This window comes from Lycium ferocissimum, chromosome 6 (assembly GCF_029784015.1).
Source record: "Lycium ferocissimum isolate CSIRO_LF1 chromosome 6, AGI_CSIRO_Lferr_CH_V1, whole genome shotgun sequence".
Classification (NCBI taxonomy): Eukaryota; Viridiplantae; Streptophyta; class Magnoliopsida; order Solanales; family Solanaceae; genus Lycium; species Lycium ferocissimum.
Genome location: NC_081347.1, coordinates 14,050,210 through 14,075,555, shown reverse-complemented (window position 1 = coordinate 14,075,555; position 25,346 = coordinate 14,050,210). Strand labels below are relative to the sequence as shown.

Here is a 25,346-nt window from a genome sequence, read left to right as displayed (position 1 = left end):
AAAATATCTATTTTACGCTTCTAGTGTTTTCGGAATCTTATGAAATAATTATTTATATTTTACTATAATTATTAACTTTTATTAGATTTTAACGGCGTTTCATTGTTCTATTACAATCACTAGCGGTCATTATTCTTGTCACTATTATCCTTATTATTATTATCATTATTATTATTATTATTATTATTATTATTATTTCGTTATTATTATTATTACCAGTATTATTATAATTCGCATTTTTATCATTTCAGCATTTTTACCATACTACGCACACGCGTCGCATTTATTTTCGCACAATTAAATAATGACATTTATTTACTGTCAATTTTCAAAATATTATTGCACGACCATTATGACGTCATATAATTCTATTTTTTATCTGAGTATTAATAAATACATACTTTTTATTAGGTAATGTTTTAACACACATTAGCATATAGTTAATTAAAACGGGTCTTTTATTTAAATTTAGAAGTCCATAATCAATCCCAAATTACTTGGGTCAAAACCTATTTTGTATGAGACCGGCCCGTATTTTTAAAATCGACCAAACCAACCTAGCCCACCATCACTCAGCCCATCCTGCAACCGACCCAGCCCAAGATCCGGTCCATTAATTCTCAGCCGACCCGTTTTCGTTTCAAGAGAGAGGGAACCACTAGGGTTCCCATTTTCTCCTCTTTCATCCGCCGCTCCCTCCACCGTTCTCTCTCTCTCCTCTTCTTCTCTCTATTCGTCGACAAACAGAGCAAGGAAATAGACGCCTTTCACCTTCCCCAGGCCTTGCATGGCCATTTCGAGGAAGGCAATTAATGTTTGTACCCTCTCAATTTTTCAACCGTTGAAGAGGTAAGAGTTTTTCTTTTCTTCTTTCTTTTTCTCGCGTGCTTCTGAGAAATCTTAATGGGTTTTGTTTGTTTTGAACGCAAATCATTTTTTTTATTCGTTCCTTTGACTTCGGGTACAAAAATCTTTATGAATATTGTCTCTTCTTCTGGTTTTCTGACCGATGACAGAAGGGTTTTTAGCGTTTTGTGTTTGAAAAGGGTTCAATCCCGCCCATTTTATGAAACCCTAGCAAACCTTAGATTTTCCCCCCTATAAATAATCGTCTCCGGGTTAGTTTTGGAGCAAGTTTTTCGGATCGGAAAATCCCCCTACAAAAATTAAGAAGTCTTTTTAACCGAGAAATTCCCCTCAAAATTGAAACAAGTTTTTTTTTCTTTTCAGCCGCAAAATCCCCTCTAAACGAAGCACAAGTTTAAGCCACACGAAAATTCCCTAGAAAGATTAGTTTATTTTAGCAGTGGTAGCATTGTTCGATATCGAAAAAAATCTAAATCATATTCTTTGTTTCCGCACTTGGTTCTGTTTGGGTTCGAGGAAATACTAACTCGGCGGATTCGAAGTGCTTCGAGGTATACCGGAAGCTCGCGCCTCACTTCGCTGCACCCGGAAGGTAAACTTTCCTCCTTTTAGTATAATGCCTTCAATTTAGTGTTTATGTCCGTATGTTTAATGTTTTGGTTGTGTTTGTTTAGATTAGTTTACGATTAGTCTCAATAAATCTGCTTTAGGTTTAATTATTGTGGTTAAGTTGTTGGTTGTTGACCATGGTGTGGATTAACTGGTTCGTCTGATGTTGGTGTTAGTTCACATGAGTATGCCTAATTAGTTTGGTCATTTACCATTTGTTCAAGTAATTGGTCAATACGGTAGTTTCCATGAAATCGATCCGTTAATCGTTGGTCCGCTTTACAAACTTGTTTAGTTTGAAGTGTTGTTTAACCCCGTGTTCATAGATGCCGTCCATGTGTTTACGAGTTGGGTCTTTAACGATGTCATTTGTTGTGCTATATGGTTCCTCATTTGTTGGTTCATTAGTATGTCTAGTCTGATCAATGATTCAAGTACAAGCTAGTGGTTATTAGGCTTACGAAACTGAAATAAAAGGACTTCTGTCTACTTTATCCCTTATGATCCTGTCAAAATTGTTAAATGAGGCAAGCCATCTAACTTAAATATTCCTCACTTTGAAACCAGTAGTTCATATTCCAACATGCTTATCCAGGTCACATCTTGTCTTTAAAAGAAATAAGGTTCAGTTTTTTTTTATTCCAACATGCTTAAAAGGTTAAACTCTGTTTGTTCTTCTCTCACACTTGAACGTATAGTTAGGCAGTTTGCTTCAGTTATAACGGCAAGTTATTTTTGATTTGGTTCTCCTAAAAATCCATTAAACTTGCTATGTCATTGTTTGAACCATGTCAAAACATCATTAGATGGGGCTGTACGATATTTTATATTAGGATATAAAATGTGAAACCTTCTATTCTCTAAGTGTACACTAAAGACCATTTGCCTCTAATCCTTGTTGTTTAAACTGGTGACCTTGACTGTTGTATGCATCTCCCATTGTGCTGCTTCTTTGTTTCTGGTGGTTTTTATTATTCCTGATTATCCAGTGTATAACATGCCTAATATGAACCCTCTAGGACAGTTGGTTGGATGTTTTGCTGAGCATGATAACCTTCTCGTAGATTACTTTCTTGTACATCTGGGAATTATATCTTAAATAGGTTAAAAATGAGTTAAAATCCATGCACTGTGGAGTCTAATATTTGTTAAGTTCAGTCTGCTGAAAATAACTATGCATATCGGTCCGGTCGTGATCATTCCTTAAGTGGCCTAGATAATGAACTTATTAATTAATGATTCATTTTAGTATAATCACACTTCTTTAGTTTAGTGACCTCTTCTCATTCTTGCTAATATTTCTTCTTGTTTATAGCTTTATTTAAGTGTCTTTAGGCCATTATTATGCTCCGAAGTTGTGTGTTTGAATTCTGGAAAGTACACGAGTATGAATTTTGCTGTGTTGCCTATCTGCTTGACTATCATGTTTGTTTGGAATCATGTTTAGTGCTTGTAAGAACCCCCTATGCTACTGTGCTGTTTCGAATATTGTGCACCTCTTTGTTAATTATTGGTTGCTGCAATGTAACGTTGAGACTATACTCAGGAAACCATCGGTTTTAAAAGAAATAAATGCTGTAATGTTAAGCCTAGCTGCTACTGTTTCGATGTTTCCAGAATTGAATTTCGGTGTTTGGCATAGTCGATTGTTGGAATATTTTCAAATACACTTATAAGTGTTTTAATCTTGCCTAGGCAGTGAGGTGGTATATCCATGCATTTTAAAGTATATTCATGAAAATACATTAATAGGGAGGTTAGATTGGTCATTACGGATCGAGCTTGAACCCTCCCCGGCGTTAGCCATGCCTGGGATTCATGAAATTCCTTAGAACTTGTGCAACATCGGAAGATGGGGGGCAAAAGCTTTCCGATATTGACCTTTTATACATCCTTATGAGTGTGTATACATGAGGTATACTTCAAAGATTCATAGAATATACACAATCACTCGATTTGTTTGAGTTTATATTTTACATGTTTAACATTATTCCTGGATCGTATACTAATCCTTTTTCCTTTTTATTTTATGCAGGACCTTCGTACACGAGTCCGAGGGACTCGTCTTTCGCATTCGGTGTTGGGCCAAGGCCCAACGAAAATAGTATTCCTCCTTTGTCCAGTTCTGTCCGCAGCCAAGGGAATAGAAAAATGAAGTTCTGGGTCAAAAGCCCAATAAGGAAAAAAACAAGAAGAAATAGCCTAAAAATGGGCCGAGCCCATTTAGCTTATTAATATTCTATTTTATTTTTTGTGCATTTAATTTGTATTGCATGACTAACTCTTTATTTTGTTTTATTTTCTTAATTTAGATGAGCCTTAGATGAATTAGAAGGTTTAGTTTTAGTGATGGGTAGTTAGGAAGACTAACAATTAATTCTCCTTGTTTCATTCTCTTTTATTCTACGTTAAAATTAGTTATAATACCTATAATACTTATCTTTCTTAGAATAATTGATTTACAAAATAGCATAATTATATATTTTAAGCTAAAAGGGATTATGATTTATACTCACTACTTTAAAATTTCAAAACGCCCTAATATGCAAATATTAATCCTAGTGCGTTTCATGAACGTTTTAGATTAATCCGATGATATATATATATTTAGCCAAAACATAGTTAAATAAAGTTAATAAGAAAGAGAAAGAAAATCCATCGCCTTTTGCATTCTATTTATAAAATAGTTTAGATTATGTAAGCATATCTAACCAATTAAATCTTAAAGCTTCATTTACATTATTTTAAACCTTTTTGCATTCTCACAAGTCTAGATTTCCTCCACCATTATACTCATATGATGTCATTTTATTCCAAGTTTAAATTGACTAGGTTTTCTCTTAAAAACTTCTATTTATATGCAAATCATTATATTTTGCAAGTTTCATTTTAAAATAATATTATTTAAAGCTTAACAACATTTATAAGTTTTATTTTTAAGTGGACTATTATGTATTTCATAAGTTAGATTAAATAGCATTATTAGATTTTCCTTTAAAACCTTAATAACATTTGCAAGTTATTTTCTTAAGATTTGAGCATTATATTAATTAACCTAAGTTTGGCCGGTAAACCGTAGTTAACGGATCCTAAAAGATGCCTAACCCCTTCCCTTTAGGATAATTAGAACCCTTACCTAGAATTGAAAACTAAGGCACCATTAACGGAGGTTTAGTTAACTTTACCTTAGTTAATAAAATAGGTGCCCTAATTCACCTTAAAATCAATTAGGTGGCGACTCCTAAAATAAAACAAAATAGGAATCACCAATATGTTGTACCTAATTTGGCCCGTCTAAATGGGGTATAACACCCCTCACCAACCCCCTCCCCCCCCCCCCCCAAAAAATATTTTAAAAAGTTTTGATTTTTTTCTTACCAGCCTCCACTCCTCTCTCTCATCCCTCCCCCCACCCCCCCAAAAAAAAAATTTAAAAATTTTGATATTTTTTTTTAAAAATTTTTTCACTAGCCCCCCTTCTCCTCCCGCCCCTCACTCCCCCCCCCCCCCCCCCTCTAATTTTTTTTTTTTAAGTTTTGAAAAGTTTTTCTTTTTGTTTTTTTGTACCACTTTCTCCCTTCCAAAAAAAAAAAAAAATGTTTGTTTAAAAAAAAAAGTTTTGAAAAGTTTTTTTTTTTTTTTTTTTTTTTTACACCACCCCCCCCCCCACTCAAAAAAGAATATTGAAAAGAAGTTTAGATTTTTTTTTTTGGGGGGGGGGGGTTTAGGAAAAGTTTGGATAAAATTCAGGTTGTTGTTGTCGTGTGTTTGTAGTGAAATAGATGGTTTTTCTATCGTTGTCCTGGTATGGTTCAGGGTTTAGGAAAAGATATCCAATAGATGGTATTTTTGTTCTTGTCCTGGTATTTATCTGGTTCTGTTTATAGAAGATATCCAACAGATTTATAATTGTTGCAACAAGTTCTACACTTGTGGCAACAAGTAGACAATCTGCTGCAACAACTACGAATCTGTTGGACATAGCTTCAGTTATTTGGTTCGTTTGTAGAAAATATTCAATGTTGTAGTTGTTGTCCAAGCCGAAATGCTCCATAGTTGTTAATTGCACTGTGTTGTAATAATAGTTATTTGTTGAAACTTTATGACATTTTAATGTTATTCTTTTTTAGAATGAAAATCTCTATTCTTGGCGCTTGTGAACTTGGTTTATATGATATGTTGATCGTGTTCAAATCACAAATGTGTGTATTTTTGTTAATAAATTGCTAAACAGTTTTCAACAAGTAATGAATCTGTTGCAATAGCTCTGCAACTTGTTGGGTTTTATCCAACAATTAACATGACTCGTTGCAACAACTAGTAACTTGTATTTTATCCAACTGCTAAAAGATTTCCAAAGAATAAGCAATGTCATTGCGACAATCGACAGTCTTGTTGTAGCAACTAAGTTATATGTTGGGGTTTTTCCAACAAGTGGAGTGACTTGTTGCAGAAAGTGGGTAACTTGTTGTGTTTTATCCAACAAGAGTAAGGACTTGTTTAACAACTATGTCATTTGCTGCAACAGATACTACACTTGTTGCAACAGATATTACAGTTGTTGCAACGGATACTACTTGATTTACCCATATTTAGTGATCAACAAAGGGAATTGATGTTATTTAGTGATAAACAAAGGAAATCAATGATAAGTAGTGATCAATATATAATACTTAATCAATTTGATGGTAATTTGAGTTAGGAATATGCACTAAATCCAATGATCATTAGAGTGAATTAATGTGAACTACTTGATTCACCCATATTTAGTGATAAGCAAATGAAATCAACAATATTTAGTGATACAATATATAATACTTAATCAATTTGATAGTATTTTGAGTCAGGAAAGATGATCAACTAAGTTAGTATGCACTAAATCTAGTGATTATTAGAGTGAATTGATGTGAACTACTTGATTCACTCATATTTAGTGATAAACAAAGGAAATCAACTATATTTAATGATCAATGTATAATACTTAATCAATTTGATATATTTTGAGTCAGGAAAGATGATCTACTAAGTCAGTATGCACTAAATCGAGTGATCATTTGAGTGCATTGATGTGAACTACTTGATTCACCCATATTGAGTGATAAACAAATGAAATCAACGATATTTAGTGATCAATATATAATACTTAATCAATTTGCTAGGATTTTGAGTCAGAAAATATGATCTACTAAGTCAGTATGCACTAAATCGAGTGATTATTAGAGTAAATCGATGTGAACTACTTGATTCACCCATATTTAGTGTTAAACAAATGAAATCAATGATATTTCGTGATGAATATATATATATATATATATATATATATATATATATATATATACTAACATTCTTAATGGATTAGATAGTAATGTCATGGATTAGATGGGCAATTCTAAGTGTATTCTTAGAACATATACTAAAGTTGCTACTACATATACCGCATTCTTTGCAACGGATACTACACTTGCCGAATAAATACTACGATTGTTCCAACGTATACTACGATTGTTCAATGAGATACTACACTTGCTGCAACAGATACTACTTGGTTCACCCATATTTAGTGATCAATAAAGGGAATCAGCTATATTTAGTGATAAACAATGGAAATCAACCATATTTAGTGATAAACAATGAAAATCAACCATATTTATTAATCAATATATATACTTAAGCAATTGATGGTGTTTTGGGCCAGGATAGATGATCAACTAAGTCCAATATGCACTAAACGGAGTGATTATTGGAGTGAATTGTTGTGAACTACTTGATTCACCCATATTTAGTAAACAATGGAAATCAACCATATTTATTGATCAATATATATACTTGAACAATTTGATGGTGTTTTGGGTCAGGATAGATGATCAACTAAGTCCAATACGCACTAAACGGAGTGATCATTGGAGTGAATTGATGTGAACTACTTGATTCACCCATATTTAGTGATAAACAATGGAAATCAACCATATTTATTGATCAATACATATACTTAAGCAATTTGATGGTGTTTTGGGTCAGGATAGATGATCAACTAAGTCCAACACACACTAAATGGAGCGATCATTTGAGTGAATTGGTGTGAACTACTTGATTCACCCGTATTTAGTGATAAACAATGGAAATCAACCACATTTAGTGATCAATATATATATCTACTAAAATCATTAGTAATTTGTTGCAACTTCTTCCACAACTGTATGATCTGTTGCAACAGATTAGTAACTTGTTTAAACAGATTAGTTACTTGTTGGAACGGATTAGTAACTTGTTGAAACAGATTAGTAATTTGTTGTAACTTCTTCAACAACTGTATGATTTGTCGCAATTATTTAGGCAACTTGTCTAAATAGATTAGTAACTTGTTTAAACAGATTAGTTACTTGTTGGAACGGATTAGTAACTTGTTGCAAATTGCTTGACAAGCGTATGATCTTGCAATCAGTTAGGCAACTTGTCTAAACAAATTAGTGACTTGTTAAACTGATCCACCTATTGAAATAGATTAGTAACTTGTTACAACTTCTTCAACAAGTGTATGATCTGTTGCAACAATTAACTCATCTGTTGCGACATATTTTTTAGTTTTTATAATAATTTAAGCAATTGTTTGATTTTTTCTAACAAGGTGAGTAATTTATTGCAACAACTAAGGAACTAAGCAATTCTACTGTATGCATCTATTACAACAATTAGTAAGCAAAATAAATAAGTTCATAAATAGAAATTGCTCAACAGCCACCTTGGCTCCAAATACCACAACTAATCAAAATAAATAAGTTCATAAACATCATTCACAAATAACATAAAGGGCAAAAAAAAAAAACAGAAATTGTTCAATAGCCCCCAAATACCACAACTTAAGTAATAATTTGTTCAGCAACTACCTTCTGGGTTGTAGCAGATTTCCTTAATCTACTTCATCTCCTTCATTTCCATCATCAGTTTCTTCATTTTCTAGTTCTTCTTCACTTTCTTCATTTGTATATACTACTTCTTGGCTCTGTTCTTCATCTCTTTTTGAGAATTGATTGTTAGTTTGGCTGCCAATTTGACTATATCTTTCCTCAACATTTGCTGATTCATAAATAAATTGTCTACTTGTTGCAACAATTATAAATCTGTAGGATATCCTCTACAAACAGAACTAAATAACTGAAGCTTTGTCCAACAGATTTGTAGTTGTTGCAACAGATTGTCTACTTGTTACAACAATTGTAGAACTTATTGCAACAACTAAAAATCATTGGATATCTTACAAAGCACGAGACCAAATAATCAAGCTATGTCCAACGATTTGTAGTTGGTTCAACAGATTGTCTATTTGTTACAACAAGTGTAGAACTTATTGCAACAACTAAAAATCTGTTGGATATCTTCTACAAACAAAAGCAAATAAGCGAAGCTATGTCCAATAGATTAGTGAGTCGTTGCAGCATTGTCTACTTCTTTGCCAAAAGTGTAGAACTTGTTGCAACAACTACAAATCTGTTAGTTATCTTCTACAAGTAGAACCAAATAATTGAAGCTATGTCCAACAGATTAATTTGTAGTTGTTGCAATAGATTGTCTACTTGTTACAACAAGTGTAGAACTTGTTGAAACAACTAAAAATCTGTTGGATATCTTCTACAAACAGAACCAAATAACTGAAGCTATGTCCAACAGATTTGTAGTTGATGCAACAGATTGTCTATTTGTTACAACAAGTGTAGAACTTGTTGCAACAACTAAAAATTTGTTAGATATCTTCTACAAACAGAGGCAAATAACTGAAGCTATATCCAATAGATTAGTAAGTCGTTGCAACAGATTGTCTACTTGTTGCAAAAAGTGTAGAACTTGTTGCAACAACTACAAATCTGTTGAGGAGAAGGGGGTGAAAAAACAAATAAAGAAAATCAAAATTAAAAAAAAATTGGGGGGGGGGGGGGGGGGGGAGGTGGGAGGAGGAGGAGTGGTAAAAAAAAAAAATCAATTTTTAATTTTTTTTTTATAGGTGTTGGGGGGGGGGGGAGGAGGAGGAGGAGCGGGATCAAAAAACAAATAAAGAAAATCAAAAAAAAAATTTTTAAAAAAAATTGAGGGGAAGGGGGAGGGGTGGGAGGAGGAGAAGGGCGCACCTGGGCGGGGGAGGGGTGGGAGGAGGAGGGGGGTGGCCGGTGAAAAAGCAAATAAAAAATATCAAAACTTTTTAAAAAAAAAAAAATTGAGGAGGGGTATGAGGCAGGGGGAGTGGTGGGAGGAGGAGAAGGGGGTTGGTGGGTTTTTTGGATTAAGTTGGGGTCTTTTTATATTTTGTAAAAGATTAAGAAGTTTGAAAAAATACATTTTGAACCCCAATTTTTGTTAATCCCAAATTTAATTGGGTTTTGTTATCAAGTGGTCGCATGAGTCACCTGTACTAATTTCACAACTAAATAGTCACCTATAGCTAATTCCTCCTACAAACCTAGCGAAGCTCTTTAAGTTTTATATTTTCAATTTTCAATATCAAAGCTTTTTTCCTTTTAGGGTTTTAGGTAAATGAAATCAAGATAGAGTTTTTCCATTGTGGGTGTGATCTGTGATGATGAATTTGTTAGCCGTGGACATCGCTAGTAGGATTAAATATACTCTTACATGGCTTTTATTTTAACTAAAAAAAAAAAATTTTTTTTTTTTTTTTACTTTCCTCAACCTAAAATTTTAACGGAGGATATATTTTGTTCTAGATCATATAATTAAGGGCGTTTTAATAAAATTAGTAGCCTAAATATAAATTTAATACGAGACCTTAAATATCGCATACGCACACAAATGACTTCGTGTGACTTTTAAAATATTTTATACTTGTTTTTAGTGTAATATTCTTAATAACATAAATTCTTTAACTTCACATGTAATATTATTATTTATAAGAGTAAGGATTAATTCAAGTAAATAAGATATTATCCATATGTTATAGAATATATTATCTTGGATATTGTTGTCAGAACTTTTATTTATTAATATGAAGATTTGAGTAGTTTAATTCAAAACTCTAAAGTATTTATGTTAAAAGTAGGTAGTTTTGCATACTTCGTTTTTATCTAATTTTTTTTACCTTTTTCTTTATTCAAAATCTTCAACATTGTTTAAGCGAAAATAAAATCATAAAATTCTCCATTAACACCTTTTGAGGCTTCAAAATTTCGAGGCCCAAAGCAATGCTTTACTAGCCTCAGCCCGCACCTACATGTAATACAAAAAAAACGACAAACCACACTAAACTGTCAATTCGAGTCAAATCGAGAAAAAAACCTGATTAGTGATTTGGTTTGGCTTGGTTTGGTATTGAAAAAAAATCGACCATAATTGATTTATTTTGGTTTTAACTAAAAAAAAGTCAAACCAAACCAACCCAACATCACATCTATACAATTTTTAAAAATTATACATAAAATTATTATTTGTAATGCAATTTATAAATATTTCTTAAAAAAATTCATAGTTCTATCTTTTAATATATTATTTCAAGCTCGGACTTAAAATTTTAAATGGTCCAATACTTTTTAAAGCTCATGGAGGTTAGTAACTCAAAATAGCTCAAATCGAAACCAATCAATACTAATGCTAACAAAAGAAATTCAATTCTAACATTAGAAATGACAATAATGTTGGATATCGATTCTTTAGTTTGGAACCGCTTTAGACAGTGAAAATACATAACTTAATTTTTTTTAGGTCTTTAATAATTAGTCATATAATAATACTTATTGGCCGTACTTATTTTAGCATGACTTAGTAATTTTAGATTATGATTATTTTCATTATGGTTTATTAATTAATAATATTTGTTATATGTGATTTCACTATCCTTTTAATGAATATTTTAGTACAATGTCATCACTTATCTCACATTTTGTGTTATTTTCTTAAGAAACACTTTAATTAAATAGTTTTATCTTACTAGGACTAAAGAAATATTTGAAACACAAGTTATATATTTTGTATGAAGACTTTACCGAAAAAAATCTGAGGTTGAAAAAACCAACTTGTGTTGGGTTGGTTTGGTTTAAAGATTAAAAACCTGATACCATTGATTTGGTTTGATATTTGAAAAAATCGAACAGATCTAATCCAGATACACGCCTAGTGCAGGGTATATTTAGACAATCCCCCCCTCCCCCCCAAAAAAAATAAAGTACGACTCCCTCCTTTCCATATTACTTGTCCACGTTTCATTTCACACGCCCTTTAAGAACTCATAAATAAAAGTGTATTTTTACTATGTTACCCTCATCTCTCTCGAATTAATTGCACTCTAATCTATATTGGTTATTTTAAAAAACAATTAATGTTAAGGGAAAAGTAGGAAAAACTAAATTAATTTTATCTTGATTTTGTAAATGAATAAGTATTTTGGGATGGATATTTAGTAGGTGTTTGGCCATACAAACCAAAATCTTTTACACTTTTTTTGGAATTTTGAAGTTGGAGTTGTGTTTGGCCATAGTTTTTATAAATAGTATTTTTTTTGTTGAAATACACTTGTTTTGGTTCTAAAATCTTATTTTTCAAATTTCAAATACAACTTCAAGTTATATTTAGAATTTTCATCACTAAACACTAATTTTAAAAAAAAGCGAAAAAAAGTGAATAATTCTTATGGCCAAACAGGTCCTTATGTAACGTGGACCCGGATGGAGGGAGTACTGTACTAGAGAAACCGGGCCACGACCCAAATAGTTATGTGGATCTGGATTGTTCTAAAAACTCTAAACCCTAAAAATTCTAAAACCCTAATATGCCACGCCACCCATCCCTTATAAATTTAATCACTGCCTCATCTCTTCTTCCATCACAGCAGCTTTCAACTAAAACCCTAGTAATATCTCCCTTGCCCCTACATCTCTTTTTTTTTTTTTTTTTTTTTAAATCTCTTTATTGCTTCAGGTAAATCAAATCAAGACTGAGTTTTTCAGAATTTTTTTTGTTAATGAAATCAAGATTGAGATTTTTAGATTTGAGTTAATGCTGCCAACCCATCTCTTAATTAGTTCTCAATATAATAGCTTTTTCCTCTTTTTAAGGTTTTAGGTTAAAGAAATCAAGATTTGAGTTTTTTAATTTGTGGGGTTTGATCTGTGATGATGAATTTATAAGGCTTGTTTCTCAAAACATTCGCAGTGGCCGCCTAACATCTTTCGCCTTTCGCCGGGCTTGAGAGATTATGCTGTTTTTTATCCTTCCTTGGATGTCTGAGATCTCCCTAAATCTTCTTTATTTGTGTTTTTATGCCCCCAAATGTTCCTAATTTTTGTTCTTTTGGTCCCTTTAATTTGTTATTTCATGTTTTATGTTTGTTTTGTATGTTGGATATTTTTCTTTTTCTCCAACTAGAATGGATTATACAGATTGGGAATTCTGATAAAGTTTGGTAATACATTGATGAAAATATTAATTATGTGGTGTCTATGATGATAAATTTTAAGGCTTGTTTCTCAAACATTCGCAGTGGCCGCCTAAGAGCTTTCGCCTTCGCCAGGCTTGAGAGTTTATGCTGCTTTTATCCTTCCTTGGATGTCTGAGATACCACATTTTTTGCCATTGTTGTTATAATGTAGAAAATAAATGGATATTTTACTTAAAGAAGTGTTGCTTGTTACCAAATTTGGAATCTTTATGGCTTTATGTGGTTAAAGGTCATAGCTTTGATGTTTCTTATGAAATCAGGGGATTTGGGACTAGAAAGTCTGCCCCTTTAGCAATGAAAGAGTTGCTATAGGGAGTAACAAGTCCCTGATAATTGAATCCATTCATCACTTTGTCAGCATTACAATGTTTATGTTTTGCTGATCATTATCGGATGGTACAATTTTTTATTGATTTAAAGAAGTTGCTTTGTTTTTATTTTTGGGTCTTTTTGCTGTGTTTTTTCTAATGCTGATGATGATAGATCCTAAGGCTTGTTTCTCAAAACATTCGCAGTGGCCGCCTAAGTGCTTTCGCCTTCGCCAGGCTTGAGAGCGTATGCTGCTTTTATCCTTCCTTGGATGTCTGAGGCTTTTCACTATGTTGTTTAATTTTTAGCTATATATGATTTAGTTCTTGCTTGATAATCTAATAATAACACTGCTTATGTGTAATTCCACTTAGTACTAGTGTTAACTTGCATTTGTTTTCTTGATGAACATTTTCTTTTTGGCCCCTGATGATAAATCTTAAGGCTTGTTTCTCAAACATTCGCAGTGGCCGCCTAAGTGCTTTCGCCTTCGCCGGGCTTGAGAGTTTATGCTGCTTTTATCCTTCCTTGGATGTCTGAGGCCTTTTCACCTAAGTTACTCAGACTCTTCAAGGGTGTTGCCGCATCCGCGTCGGATCCTCTAAAAATACACTACTTTTGAAGGATCAGACACGCACCTGACAACATTTTAGGAGAGTCCGAGTAACTTAGCTTTTCACCATGATTAAATATTAGCTATGTATGACTCTATTCTTACTTGATGATGAGCACTGATAATAACTGTACTGTATGTGTAACTCCTCTTAGAACTAGTTGTACTATGTTGCTTAATTTTTAACTATGCATGATTTTTCTTGCTTGATGATGAATTGGAGATATTGTATCTGTTTGTACTCTTAGAGCTAGTGTTCACTTGTTGGCTTTTTGTTGATGAACCTTTTCATTTTGGCCCATGATGATATATCCTAAGGCTTGTTTCTCAAACATTCGCAGTGGCCGCCTAAGTGCTTTCGCCTTCGCCAGGCTTGAGAGCATATGCTGCTTCTATCCTTCCTTGGATGTCTGAGGCTTTTTAATTATGTTCTTTAGTTTTTGGCTAATTTTTTCTTGGTTGGTGATGAATAGGAAACCAATGAAAACACTAGGGCATGTGTTACTCCTTTTAGGAGGACATTTTTGCTTGCCTTTTTATCTTTGATTAACTTTTTTCTTTTTGTCCCATGATGTTAAATCCTAAGGCTTGTTTCTCAAACATTCGCAGTGGCCGCCTAAGTGCTTTCGCCTTCGCCAGGCTTGAGAGCATATGCTGCTTCTATCCTTCCTTGGATGTCTGAGGATTTTCCCTATGTTGTCTAATTCTTAGCTATGCATGATTTATTCTTGCTTGATAATGAATCAGAAAGTAATAATTACACTGCTGTGTGCAACTCCTTTTAGAATGTGTTTGCTTGCCTTTTTTCTTTGATAGAACTTTTTCTTTTTGGCCCATGATGATAAATCCTAAGGCTTGTTTCTCAAAACATTCGCAGTGGCCGCCTAAGTGCTTTCGCCTTTCGCCGGGCTTGAGAGCATATGCTGCTTTTATCCTTCCTTGGATGTCTGAGTCCTTTCAATTGTTACAGTTTTACCTTTAAACTTAAGACCATATTGCACTCTCAAATTTCTGTCAACTTACATGTTACAATTGTTACTTGTGCCTTGCCCTGCCTTGTTTCCTACTTATAGTTTGATTCATGATCTTATTCTCTTTGTTCTGTTGTGAAGCTAATGTGATACAATAGCGTGCTTAAAGATTATTTAAGTTAGCTTTCATAGGGACCAGTAGGAGCTATCTGTAATTTTGTTGCTTGAGACTAGTTTTCTGGTGGAGGTTACTCATATCATATTCTTTTGTTAGATGATCAATGTGTTTTGGCAAATTCAGAGGGCTATGATTAAAAAGAGAGAGGATAGAGTGAAGAGTTTCTCAATGTTGAATGGGCTTTGGTAGATGAAGATGCATAATAAAGTGCTTCTAATATAGTTGCCCCTTTCTTTGAAAGCTGTTGGTGGCTTTATTGTTAACCATATTGTGCATCTTTGTTCTATCTTTAGGTCCTTTCAACTTGAGTGTTCTTCACAATGAGACTACCATAAATACACTTGATATGAGCCCTTGCACTCAAACGAATTGTTGCGCATTTTACAAGACTCTTGTTTTAATTCTTTCTGTTTGTCATATTTGGTTGCTTTTAAAACTCATATTTCACAGGGTATATGAGCACATCCTTGTGTAAATGTTCTCCTCAATTTTTAGCTTTTTCGCTAGAATTTATGAGATGTATTGTACTGTTAATCTTTTATTTTTTATTTTTTGTTGGATTCCTATAGCCCTATGATGCCAAAGGATGGATTTTCAAGTTTAACATATTTGAAATTGTAAAAGATTGAACTAAATCAAATTGAACTTGATTGTTTCATGACCAACATGTTTTCTTGATTTTACCTATATTAATATGTTGGTTCATTCAACCCAAAAAGGTCTAGTCGTTTTATGAGATTATGTTGAAGTCATGTCGAGCAAAGAAGAGATGGATTATTATGACTGATTATTTAGACTACCTAAAAAGAAAAGTATAATCAATTGGTATATTGTGGAGCTACTAGCAATTCTGTTAGCTCTGGATGATGGACTACAAGAATGTGAGATCATGTCATTTGATAATAGTAGTCAGAATGTCTAAACTGACACGTGACATTCTCACTCAAGCTCTAAGTTGGACACCAGGGTTGAAAAGTTATAAAGCTATAATAACTAAATCTTATGTTTGAAAGTTATTAATGTATAGCAACTAAGTCTTATGATTTAATATTTGTTTTGACGTTTAAAATAAGTGTGGGACAAGTTAGAAATACCTAGCAAAAGTCAGACAAATACAACTTTTAAAAATGATAATTAAAAAGATTACAATTACTTTTTAAAAATTATATAAATACAACTTATTCAAAATTAGAACTTCTTAATTACAAGAAAGCAAACCTTCTTAAAATATTTATAATACTTAATTTTAGGAGTTATTATCATTAATGCATTTATTTTTTATTTTTTTTTCAAAATCATTCAATGTAATTTTCAAAAAAATAAAATAAAATTAATTTCACATCCCATACTTCATCTATCGTTTTAAGATTTTTTTCTTTTGGTTCCTCCTCTTTATTCTTCTTTTTTATTTTCTTTTCACTTGATGATTCATGCAATTTTTTTTTTTGTGATTAAATGAAATTATTTGAATTTATTAATATTAAGAAAATTACATCAAAAGATATGGTATAATATTAGGGAAGTACATGAAAATATATCTAAAAAGCATAAAGTGTATAACAAATCATATTATATGTATATATAGTATATAACAAATCATAGTATATGTATGTATAGTATATAACAACGCAATATACATGAAGTATAATAGTATATATATATATATACATACTTGTTCAAAGAACTGTAGTATAATATATATCATATAGATAATATACTTTGTTTATTGATTAGAATTAGAATGCTAGTTGAGTATGTTGGAGATTTTTAGAAAAGTATTTAATGTGTTTTTATATATATATTTAATTTCATTATTACTAATTTTAGAAACTCCTTAATTTTAGCCTTTTATTAATAGCAACATTTTTTATTTATAATATAATATTATAGGGTTTAAGATAATGTTTCCTTAAGGATAGGCAGGTAGGGACAAATTACGGGGAAAAAAATAACCCATATAAATGGGAAAAGGGTCTGATTTGCCCATCTACTATTAGCAATAGTTTATATTTACCTCTCGTTAAACTATCAGCACAAATTTGCCCCTACCGTTACATAACTTGCAATATTTATTCATATTTTTAACTGTGCTCCAGCATGGCTATTAGAATTCCACGTGGCCTAACATTTGGATGAGGTGGGCGCCACATGGCATACCACCTCACCACTCTCTCCCTCTTCATTTCTTTCTTCCACCTCCAACCAAATCAACCTCCCTACCGTTACATAACTTCAATGGTGAACTTAACTGGACCATTTCGGCCTTCCAAATCATCTACCACAAACTCCACCTTATAAGGAAAATTAGCTGATATTTGTTTGCCTTTATGAATAGCCACATACTGTTTTAAAGTCCCAATTTTTCCATCTAAATTCAATTCTTGAATTTTGGTAGATGATACACTTTCAATGGAACTGTAACCTTAACCTTAGAAATAACTTTCCAATTGCCACAGCATCTTTTTCATCAACTCCTTCATCTAAAGGGTTATCAACTGTGATGGACCTTGAAATGAAATACTCACTTCTTTTTTTAGGGGTTCTTGATTTATAAATCTTGATTTGGGTAAATGAGTTAGGAGTTAAGATGTTCTTGGATTTGGGTATGTTAAGAATTGATGATGATGAGAAGAAAGCTGGACTCGAAGAATTCAGGGCATTTTTTTTTTTTTTTTTTTTTTTTTAATTTCTTGATGGAATTTTTCTGGGGAGAGATATGAGATTTTTGTGGTGGTGGTAATTTAATACTGAATTTTTCTTGACATTTCCTCTCGAAAACAAATTACAAAGAAACAGATCTTAACATCAATAAGAAAAGGGCTTACAACTTCAATGGTGGTTTGAGGTGGCTTTGGTTGGAGGTGGAAGAAAGAAATAAAGAGGGAGAGGGTGGTGAGGTGGCGTGCCATCTCATCCAAATGTTAGGCCAGGTGGAATTCCAATATGCCATGTGGCGCCCATCTCATCCAAATGTTAGGCTAGGTGGAATTCTAATATCCATGCTGGAGCACAGTTAGAAATAGGGGCAAATATTGCAAGTTATGTAACGGTAGGAGCAAATTTGTGCTGATAGTATAACGGGAGTAAATATAGACTATTTCCAATAGTAGAGGGGTAAATCAGGCCCTTTTCCCTATATAAATTTATTACCATATTCATGCGAAATTGACCATATCTAAAGTTTTTTCCTTTCATCATTTATAGAGTATATTTTGTAAATTCTGTAAATTAAAAAATAGTTATAGGTTCTGTAAATAATTGTATATTTACTAATATTTGTGTAAGTTCCCCAAGTATCTAAGGTATGGAACGCTAATAGTCGCATATGAGGTAACTTAAAGGACATATATATTCCCAATTAAAACCCTTTTGAGTCTAGTTTTCAGTACTTCAAATTGTTCATTATTTAAACATTTCTACAGAGAGTTATCACCAACTGAGAAGAGAGTTTGATGGAGTATTAGGGGTAGAAGTGAAGCATGAGTGCACCAGGGAGGACGTTAGACAACAAAACGAGCACCAAAAGGGCCGGAATTTATAGAAGACGGTTTTGGAGAAATTAGTTCCATTGTCAAGTGCAAGGCGTGTTTCTCCCGCACCCGAAACTATCTAAACTAATTCCCCAACCTTGTAGGTGAGTTCTTAACACGACAAAAACTATATATATTTCCAAGTAACGATTCTAACAAGATTTGATCTTGAGATCGTTAGATACCCAACAAGGTATCTCTTTCCAAAGTTAGGTTTGGCCATTGAGGTAAACCTCTTGCTAACTGTTTTCTATTACGAGTCTTAAAAAAGAAAATATTGATGGAATTCATTCAAAAAAATCACCACTAAAATATAGAATGACGACAATGTTTTTACTAAAGTGAACCGGTCAAATTGGAGCAAAAGTTTATGATATAAGGGAAAAGTTTTTAGTAAAGTGAACCATTCAGAAAAATCACCACTAAAGTTGAACCATTCAAATTGGAGCAAAAGTTTGTGATATAAGGGAATAAATCAAGGTGAATGACGACAATGTTTTTACTAAAGTGAGAATATCATATCATGTATTTGTGTTAAAGTGTTTATTATTATTATAATAAATATGAGTTGTGATTTGAGCGAGTGGTTGATACTATCCATTGAATGAAAGAAAGTGCTCCAAGTAGTGTTCATGACAAAGCTTAAATCCTTGTTCTCTTAATTTTCTTTGATGCAAGACTTGATTTGATTTCATAAGTGTTTGAGCAACGAATGATTTATTGTTGAACTGTTTTAATGAGACTTCGAAAAAATTGTTATTTGAGTTTAATGGTTTAAGAATTGTTTGTAACTGTTTTCGGGAGTTCCGAGATCTCTGAGAGAGGTTAGTAGTTCTTGAAACTACTCATGCAAGAGTGAATTATCGGTGTACCGCTTGTTTTCGGCACTGTAAAAAGCCTTGATTTAGGCGTATGTTTAGCAGTGTGTCGTTGGTTCAGGCATTATAAAAAAACTCTGGTAAGACTTTATTAATATGCATGCGTATTAGTAATCTTGATCTGTGCGGCACAATCGTGATAGGGCTTATAGTCCTTGACTATACAAATAAAAAGAATGAATGTCAGGCCCTCCCTATGAAGAACGAAAACAAGAAGAGTATTTCTTACGAAGCTATAAAGAATGAGTTTTGCAAAGGAGCACAAGTTGTTTGCATTAACTGTTTATATAGTAGTTTATGATTTTAAATTAAGTCATGCATATATGTAACTTTTCATGTCTTGTTCCAACTTTAGTGGGAGGATTATTTTACTTACAGCGTACTAATATGCTGTAATGACTTCCTATTTTTGTTTTTGGGACCTACATTGTCTTATGTGTAGATATATGTATAGTAGATGAGCATGTGACAAGTTAGAATTAATTTTTAATTGAAGTTAGAATTAATTTTTAATTGAAGGTTAACTGAAAATCTATTGTCCTGAACAATCTACATATTCTTTAGGGGCTCTATGAACAAATTTAGAATCATATGTAATTCATATTATTCATATGAATTTTTCAAGTTGTTTGATTTTTTAAAGTTGAAATTTGTGAAATATTTTCGGACTAAGTTTTGAGCTTCGAAGAAGAATTCTTTCTTATTTAAATGTTTTGGTTCGCATGATGATAAGGTAAAAAAATATTTAGAAAGGAACGTGAAAGAAAAGTTAACAGAGAACACAATATAGGACGACTTTGAGGTGTGAAGATATCCCTCGTATGCTGATTTGGGGGAAATACAAACGATTCTCTTCAGGATACAACATATGCTTGCAGATTTTTCTATACTACTTCGTTGGAATCCTTGTTTATGTAAGCAACCATCAAACCCTTTCGTAAAATGACGTCTTATTTCATAAATGTACATATCCGTTCATTTAGGTTTTGATTTAAAATTAAAATCCGAATAAACCAATTTTATGTTACAGAAATAAAAAATAAAAATAAAATATTTAATTTAGGAAACGACCCGGCCCGCTCCCAAGCCCAAATCCAAGTCAAAGTCTTTGATATATAATATATAATATATTTATTGTGCACCTAATCTTTAAAAAATCATAGGTGTTTGAACATATAATCACGAATAAATAGAATCTGCCAAAAAAACATTAAGAAAGGGGAAAATTCATATACCGAAATACCAAAAATAAGAAGATATCTGAAAGTGGAAGAGTGAAGAACAAAGAGAACTTCAAAGACCCTAATTTTGAGCGATTGTGAGATGAGATAATAGATAGATTAGTAGTAGAAGAAAAAAGTGGAAGCTTGTAAAAGCAGAGTGCTTGTGAAATGTAGTAGATAAAAGAAAAAGGTAGAAGCTTCTAAAAACAGTAAGAAGTAAAAGCAGTAGGAAAATAGAATGAAAATGTAATTACTGTTTTACCCTTGTTCGTCCATGTTGGTCCTCCCAACTGTGGCCTCTAAATATTTAGAATATATTTATTTACATACTTGAGAGCATGTGTACTATATCAAAGTACATAACAAGACAAAAACTTATAAGGCCTTAAATGAAGCCTCTCGCAAGGGGTGTGGGAAGAGTCATTCAATTCCCAAAATATACAAACTATTCTAACAAAACGCTCGATCAAGTTAGGACACTGAGTGTCGATAGCTTCTCGGTTATGAATTCAGTGATGACATAACGTGGTATCAGAGCTTAAATTTTGAGAGTCCTAGGGGGTCATGACGCCATGTTAATCGAGTCTCATTTATTGTTACGAGGCCCCGTATCTATTAACGAGGGACTACATACTATAAACTTGCCCATGCCATTTAATTACTTTTTATCTTTTGCCACATAAGGATATTATTTAATAGGAAAAAAAATTCATGAAAAAATAACTCTTTTTCAATTCAAGACTTGTAGTGTCCTTTGGCCCAAATTGTCTCAGCTTATATAGAACAAAATAAAATGAGGCAAATCTAACACTTTTACGTCATCAGAGAAGAGAACAAGCTAATATGAAATTAAAGTAAAAAATAATTTTATGATTTTAGTAACATCTCATATTCTCTGAGTTTTTACTTCCAACGAAGAACGCAAAAGCAACATCAGTAGAGCATCAAAAATGCCAAAGTGAATATGAGAAGTTGACAATGATGGTGTCACAAGATTCTACTATACGAAGCAAAAACTATTATTTCTACTACGTACTACCATTTTCAATGGTATTTGGTGAACTAGGAGGAAATTGATAGAAGATCGGCAAAGTTAACTTTGAATAAGAGAACTTTGAAGGAACAGTTTTATTTTTATTAAGGAGTTATGTAGAGTGTTAGATTATCAAATTTGGAAGAAGATTGAAAAATAACTTTTGCTAGTGCTTAAAGCAATATAGTATTGTTTTTTTTCTAAAAATTCTCCAATACTTCAACTTTCTAAAATATTTTTTTTTCATAAAAAAGACACTTTTAACTTCTCAAAAGCTTGGCCAAACAGTCAGTAGTTATTTTATTTATAGTGCTTGCAAGGACGTCTTCCTTTTTCTTCTTCTTTGATTTAATTTCTTAAAGATTTACATCAAAGAATATGGTGGTATCTCATATAATTTATCCATGAATGCAGTAAGGTTTTGGATTTTTATATAATATTTATTAATATTTTAATTATCTTAGTTTTTGAGTAAAATACTATGATTATTGACAAAAAAGAAGGAAGTGATTGAGAGTTCCTATGAGTATTAAACCATTCTACATTTGATTGATATTGGTAGCCAAACACAAAGTTAATAAGTGAAATTGTTTATAATTAATACATGAAGTATGCTTAGTACCGTGCTATGCCCACCTTGTACTTAAAAATCAAAAGTTGATTATGGAGATCTCGTGCGGTCATATATTAATACCACCACAAACAACTTTTAACATAAAAAGTCATTATCCAGTCCATTCTTAGTAGCAAATCCAGAATACTGTATCTAGTTATTATTGCTATAACATTAGTATAGTGTCAATGATATTGTTAGAACAATTTTTACAAGTCAAAGTCAGACAGTTTTCATGAGCCTTGTACAATATTTTCTAATTACGTAGTCATTTGGTTGGTGGGATAAGAATAATAATTTCAATACATCTCATGGGATTATTTTATTCTGCATTTGATAATGAGTGTGATTTAACCTAACCTCAGAATTATTTTATCTCGTCATTTTAGTATAAAGTGTGGAATAAATTTTCTCATATAAAAAGTGAGATAAATAAATTTATGGGATACTTTGCCTATCCCATTCCACCAACTGAATAGTTTATCAATAGAGAAAAGGGGAAAAGAGAAACACTTCAATAGAAGAAAACCAAAAGTGAAAAAAGTGTATTATTATATTTTTCTTATTATATATACTAATGGAAAAGAAAAAAAAAAACATTAATGGAAAAGAGAAGTAAAGAATAATTAAAAATTACTAAAAGGTAAGAAAGAAAAAGCCACCAAACCATCATTAAATCCACTGCATTTGAACCACAAACCGCCATTTTAACCTCAATTTGTCTGAAAAAAAGTTGCAAAAAAGCCAAAAAGAAAAAGAAAAAGAAAAAAAAAAACGATTTCTTCTTTTACTCTCTTCTTCTTGTTGCTTTAGCAAAGTGACAAAGAATCACTCTTTCATGGCCAAGCCTAAGCGTGTGTACCAGTCTTGGAAAGGCAACAATGTAAGTCCATATATTTAGCTCTTGAATTATTATGTTTTGGTATAATATAATTTTTTTTTTTTTTTTTTGGTTGAGGTGGTGTTCTGTTTTGAAGTATATTGATAATTGGGTGTGCTTATATTGTGTTAAAGATTGATGGGTTGGTGTTAGTTTAGTGGAATTTGATGTGGGGTATACTGTTTCACTTTAGCTTGTCTTGAAGGAAAAACAAATGTAGAAACTTTGGTCTTTTTGGGGTGTTGGAATTGAGTTGTGTTTGTTGAATTCTTTGTTTTGAGTTTGTGGTTTTTCACTTTCTATGGATGGTTATTCACATTCTTGAAATAGTTGTGAAGAAGTAAAATTTGATGGGCACCCAAGAGTGTGGTTAATGAAGTGGGATGAGAATTGTGAGGTCTCAGGTTCAAATCTAAGCGGAGACAAAAGCACTAGGTGCATTCTTTTCATCTGTCTAAGCCTTGGTGCACAGAGTTACCCGGTACATGTGCTGGTGAGTGGTAGCAGGTACCCGTGGTTGATGGTCAGTAGTCTCAAATGGTTCCTTTGATCCATGAGTGGTTTTTCACTAGATGTATAATTGTTGGTTAGTTCTAATTAGTACAATAAACTAGAGGAATAATTGTTCAGTTCGGATGTCCTCAACCTTTGCCACTTGAACTAAGCCTATGATGATGTATCTTGTTGCTTGGTCATTTTTGTGAAAATTTGTCATTGGCATAATGCTTGTTGCGTTGAAGTATTGAAATGCTTAATGATTACCTGTGGAAACTTGTAATTTCGTCGTTTAAGAGCTTTGCTCCTCAAAGTGATTGTTATCGTTATGACCTCAACATACTGCATCTGGTATGATGTGGGTCATACTTTGCAACCTGATTTGTGATATTTCTAGTGGGATTGTCATTCAAGTCCTAAATTTTTTAGGATGTTTGCAAAATTTTAGAACTTGTATACAGGGATTTCCCCTTGTTAAATCAATTAAACTACTACTCTCATCCAAAATAAAAAACGATTCTTCGTTGATGCAAACAAGATACAAAACCCACCTATCGATCGGTGTTAAACTTAGGAAGCACTCGACAACTAGGGAGAGTGATTACATAACTTAGCGAGAATGTATAAAGGATTGATTGCAGTGCACTGCACTGCTTGATTACGCCAATTGTGGTATTGGTATATTAATACAATTATTACACAACTTACTATTATAGCACAGATATTGACTTTAATGGTGGTGCATTTATTGCAATGGCTCATTAATTATCTTATATTTTAACATGACCCCTCAAGCTTAAAGTGAAGCAACTCGAGTTATTAATAATTTCTGGCTCTGATAACCAAACAATGCCGTGGCTCTGAATGACATTGTGGTACTAACTTGGCCCTGATTAGAAACATGTTATTGGAAAGAGACAATATGCTTTTCTCATGCACGCATTCTTCTATATGTATCCATTGACGAACTGTCCTTCGGACATATTGCTTTTGGCGATCACTATTAGCAAGGTACTTTTCTTATTGCAAGAGAAATGCTGACTAACACTTGCAAAATATGTGGTCATGGTTGTACTATTTCTTCCCAAAGGAAAGAATGTATTGTTAAGTTTTTGCTGTCTGTAGTATATAGAGATAGCATATTCCATAGATGGAGGTACAATCATAATTCATCTGAGTAATAAATATATGACATTGTTGTTCTAGGCACTAAAATTTCATTGGACTTAAATCCACAAATAATTTGGATCATATTCTAAATTCAAGATGTATTGGTCCAAACAAATATTATGGGCTAATATAATCGGATTAATTGATTAAGTCCAATTGTTATGGATTTAATTGAAAGACTAATTAATTGGACTAGTCTTGTCGGACTTCGCACATGTAGCCCACTCTATTAGCCGAAGGTCCATGCCACGTATCAAGTGACGTGGCACGCCAAGCAAGTCGAGACCAATAAAATCGTGCACGCGCATAAGTGACACAACATGTCAAGTCAATAAGAACCAATCAAATGTCGCCAAGGTTCAAAACGCATACGTGGTTCAACCAATCATATAGCTGAAACCTCAAATTTCCTCACTTCTTACAATTATAAATAAATTCCTCACAAGTTTAAAAGAAAAAAAAAAAAAAAAAAAATATACATAGAGAAGTTCTTCCCCAAAATTTTCCCATAAAAAGTTTCGCCCAAATGGGGAGCCCAATTTC

General features: G+C 32.6%; 1 protein-coding gene and 8 non-coding genes across 11 annotated transcripts in view; all 9 read left to right on the top strand.

The window, feature by feature from the left end:
- The first annotated feature begins 12,576 nt into the window (after positions 1-12,576).
- Positions 12,577-12,703, top strand: LOC132061669 (small nucleolar RNA SNORD14). The gene has a single exon (XR_009416097.1). It is a non-coding gene; the product is annotated as a small nucleolar RNA SNORD14 (small nucleolar RNA).
- Positions 12,704-12,906: 203 nt separating this feature from the next.
- LOC132061666 (small nucleolar RNA SNORD14) lies at positions 12,907-13,029 on the top strand. Its single transcript, XR_009416094.1, has one exon. It is a non-coding gene; the product is annotated as a small nucleolar RNA SNORD14 (small nucleolar RNA).
- Positions 13,030-13,213: 184 nt separating this feature from the next.
- On the top strand, positions 13,214-13,314 carry LOC132061731 (small nucleolar RNA snoR99). Its single transcript, XR_009416149.1, has one exon. It is a non-coding gene; the product is annotated as a small nucleolar RNA snoR99 (small nucleolar RNA).
- A 64-nt stretch (positions 13,315-13,378) lies between these two features.
- On the top strand, positions 13,379-13,502 carry LOC132061670 (small nucleolar RNA SNORD14). The gene has a single exon (XR_009416098.1). It is a non-coding gene; the product is annotated as a small nucleolar RNA SNORD14 (small nucleolar RNA).
- Positions 13,503-13,640: 138 nt separating this feature from the next.
- On the top strand, positions 13,641-13,763 carry LOC132061671 (small nucleolar RNA SNORD14). Its single transcript, XR_009416099.1, has one exon. It is a non-coding gene; the product is annotated as a small nucleolar RNA SNORD14 (small nucleolar RNA).
- Positions 13,764-14,127: 364 nt separating this feature from the next.
- Positions 14,128-14,250, top strand: LOC132061667 (small nucleolar RNA SNORD14). The gene has a single exon (XR_009416095.1). It is a non-coding gene; the product is annotated as a small nucleolar RNA SNORD14 (small nucleolar RNA).
- Positions 14,251-14,395: 145 nt separating this feature from the next.
- On the top strand, positions 14,396-14,518 carry LOC132061668 (small nucleolar RNA SNORD14). The gene has a single exon (XR_009416096.1). It is a non-coding gene; the product is annotated as a small nucleolar RNA SNORD14 (small nucleolar RNA).
- Positions 14,519-14,662: 144 nt separating this feature from the next.
- On the top strand, positions 14,663-14,787 carry LOC132061673 (small nucleolar RNA SNORD14). The gene has a single exon (XR_009416100.1). It is a non-coding gene; the product is annotated as a small nucleolar RNA SNORD14 (small nucleolar RNA).
- Positions 14,788-22,901: 8,114 nt separating this feature from the next.
- The window catches only part of LOC132059380 (protein S-acyltransferase 8-like), an 8,252-nt gene continuing 5,807 nt past the window's right edge, over positions 22,902-25,346 (top strand). Inside the window, exon 1 of one of the 3 annotated variants that reach the window (XM_059451978.1) lies at positions 22,902-23,141. In XM_059451978.1, the coding sequence (XP_059307961.1) occupies positions 23,097-23,141 (45 nt within the window). In that variant the 5' untranslated portion in view covers positions 22,902-23,096. Of the gene's footprint in view, positions 23,142-23,168; positions 23,662-25,346 lie in introns of those variants that run through there. The other 2 variants (XM_059451979.1, XM_059451977.1) reach the window with 2 other exon arrangements.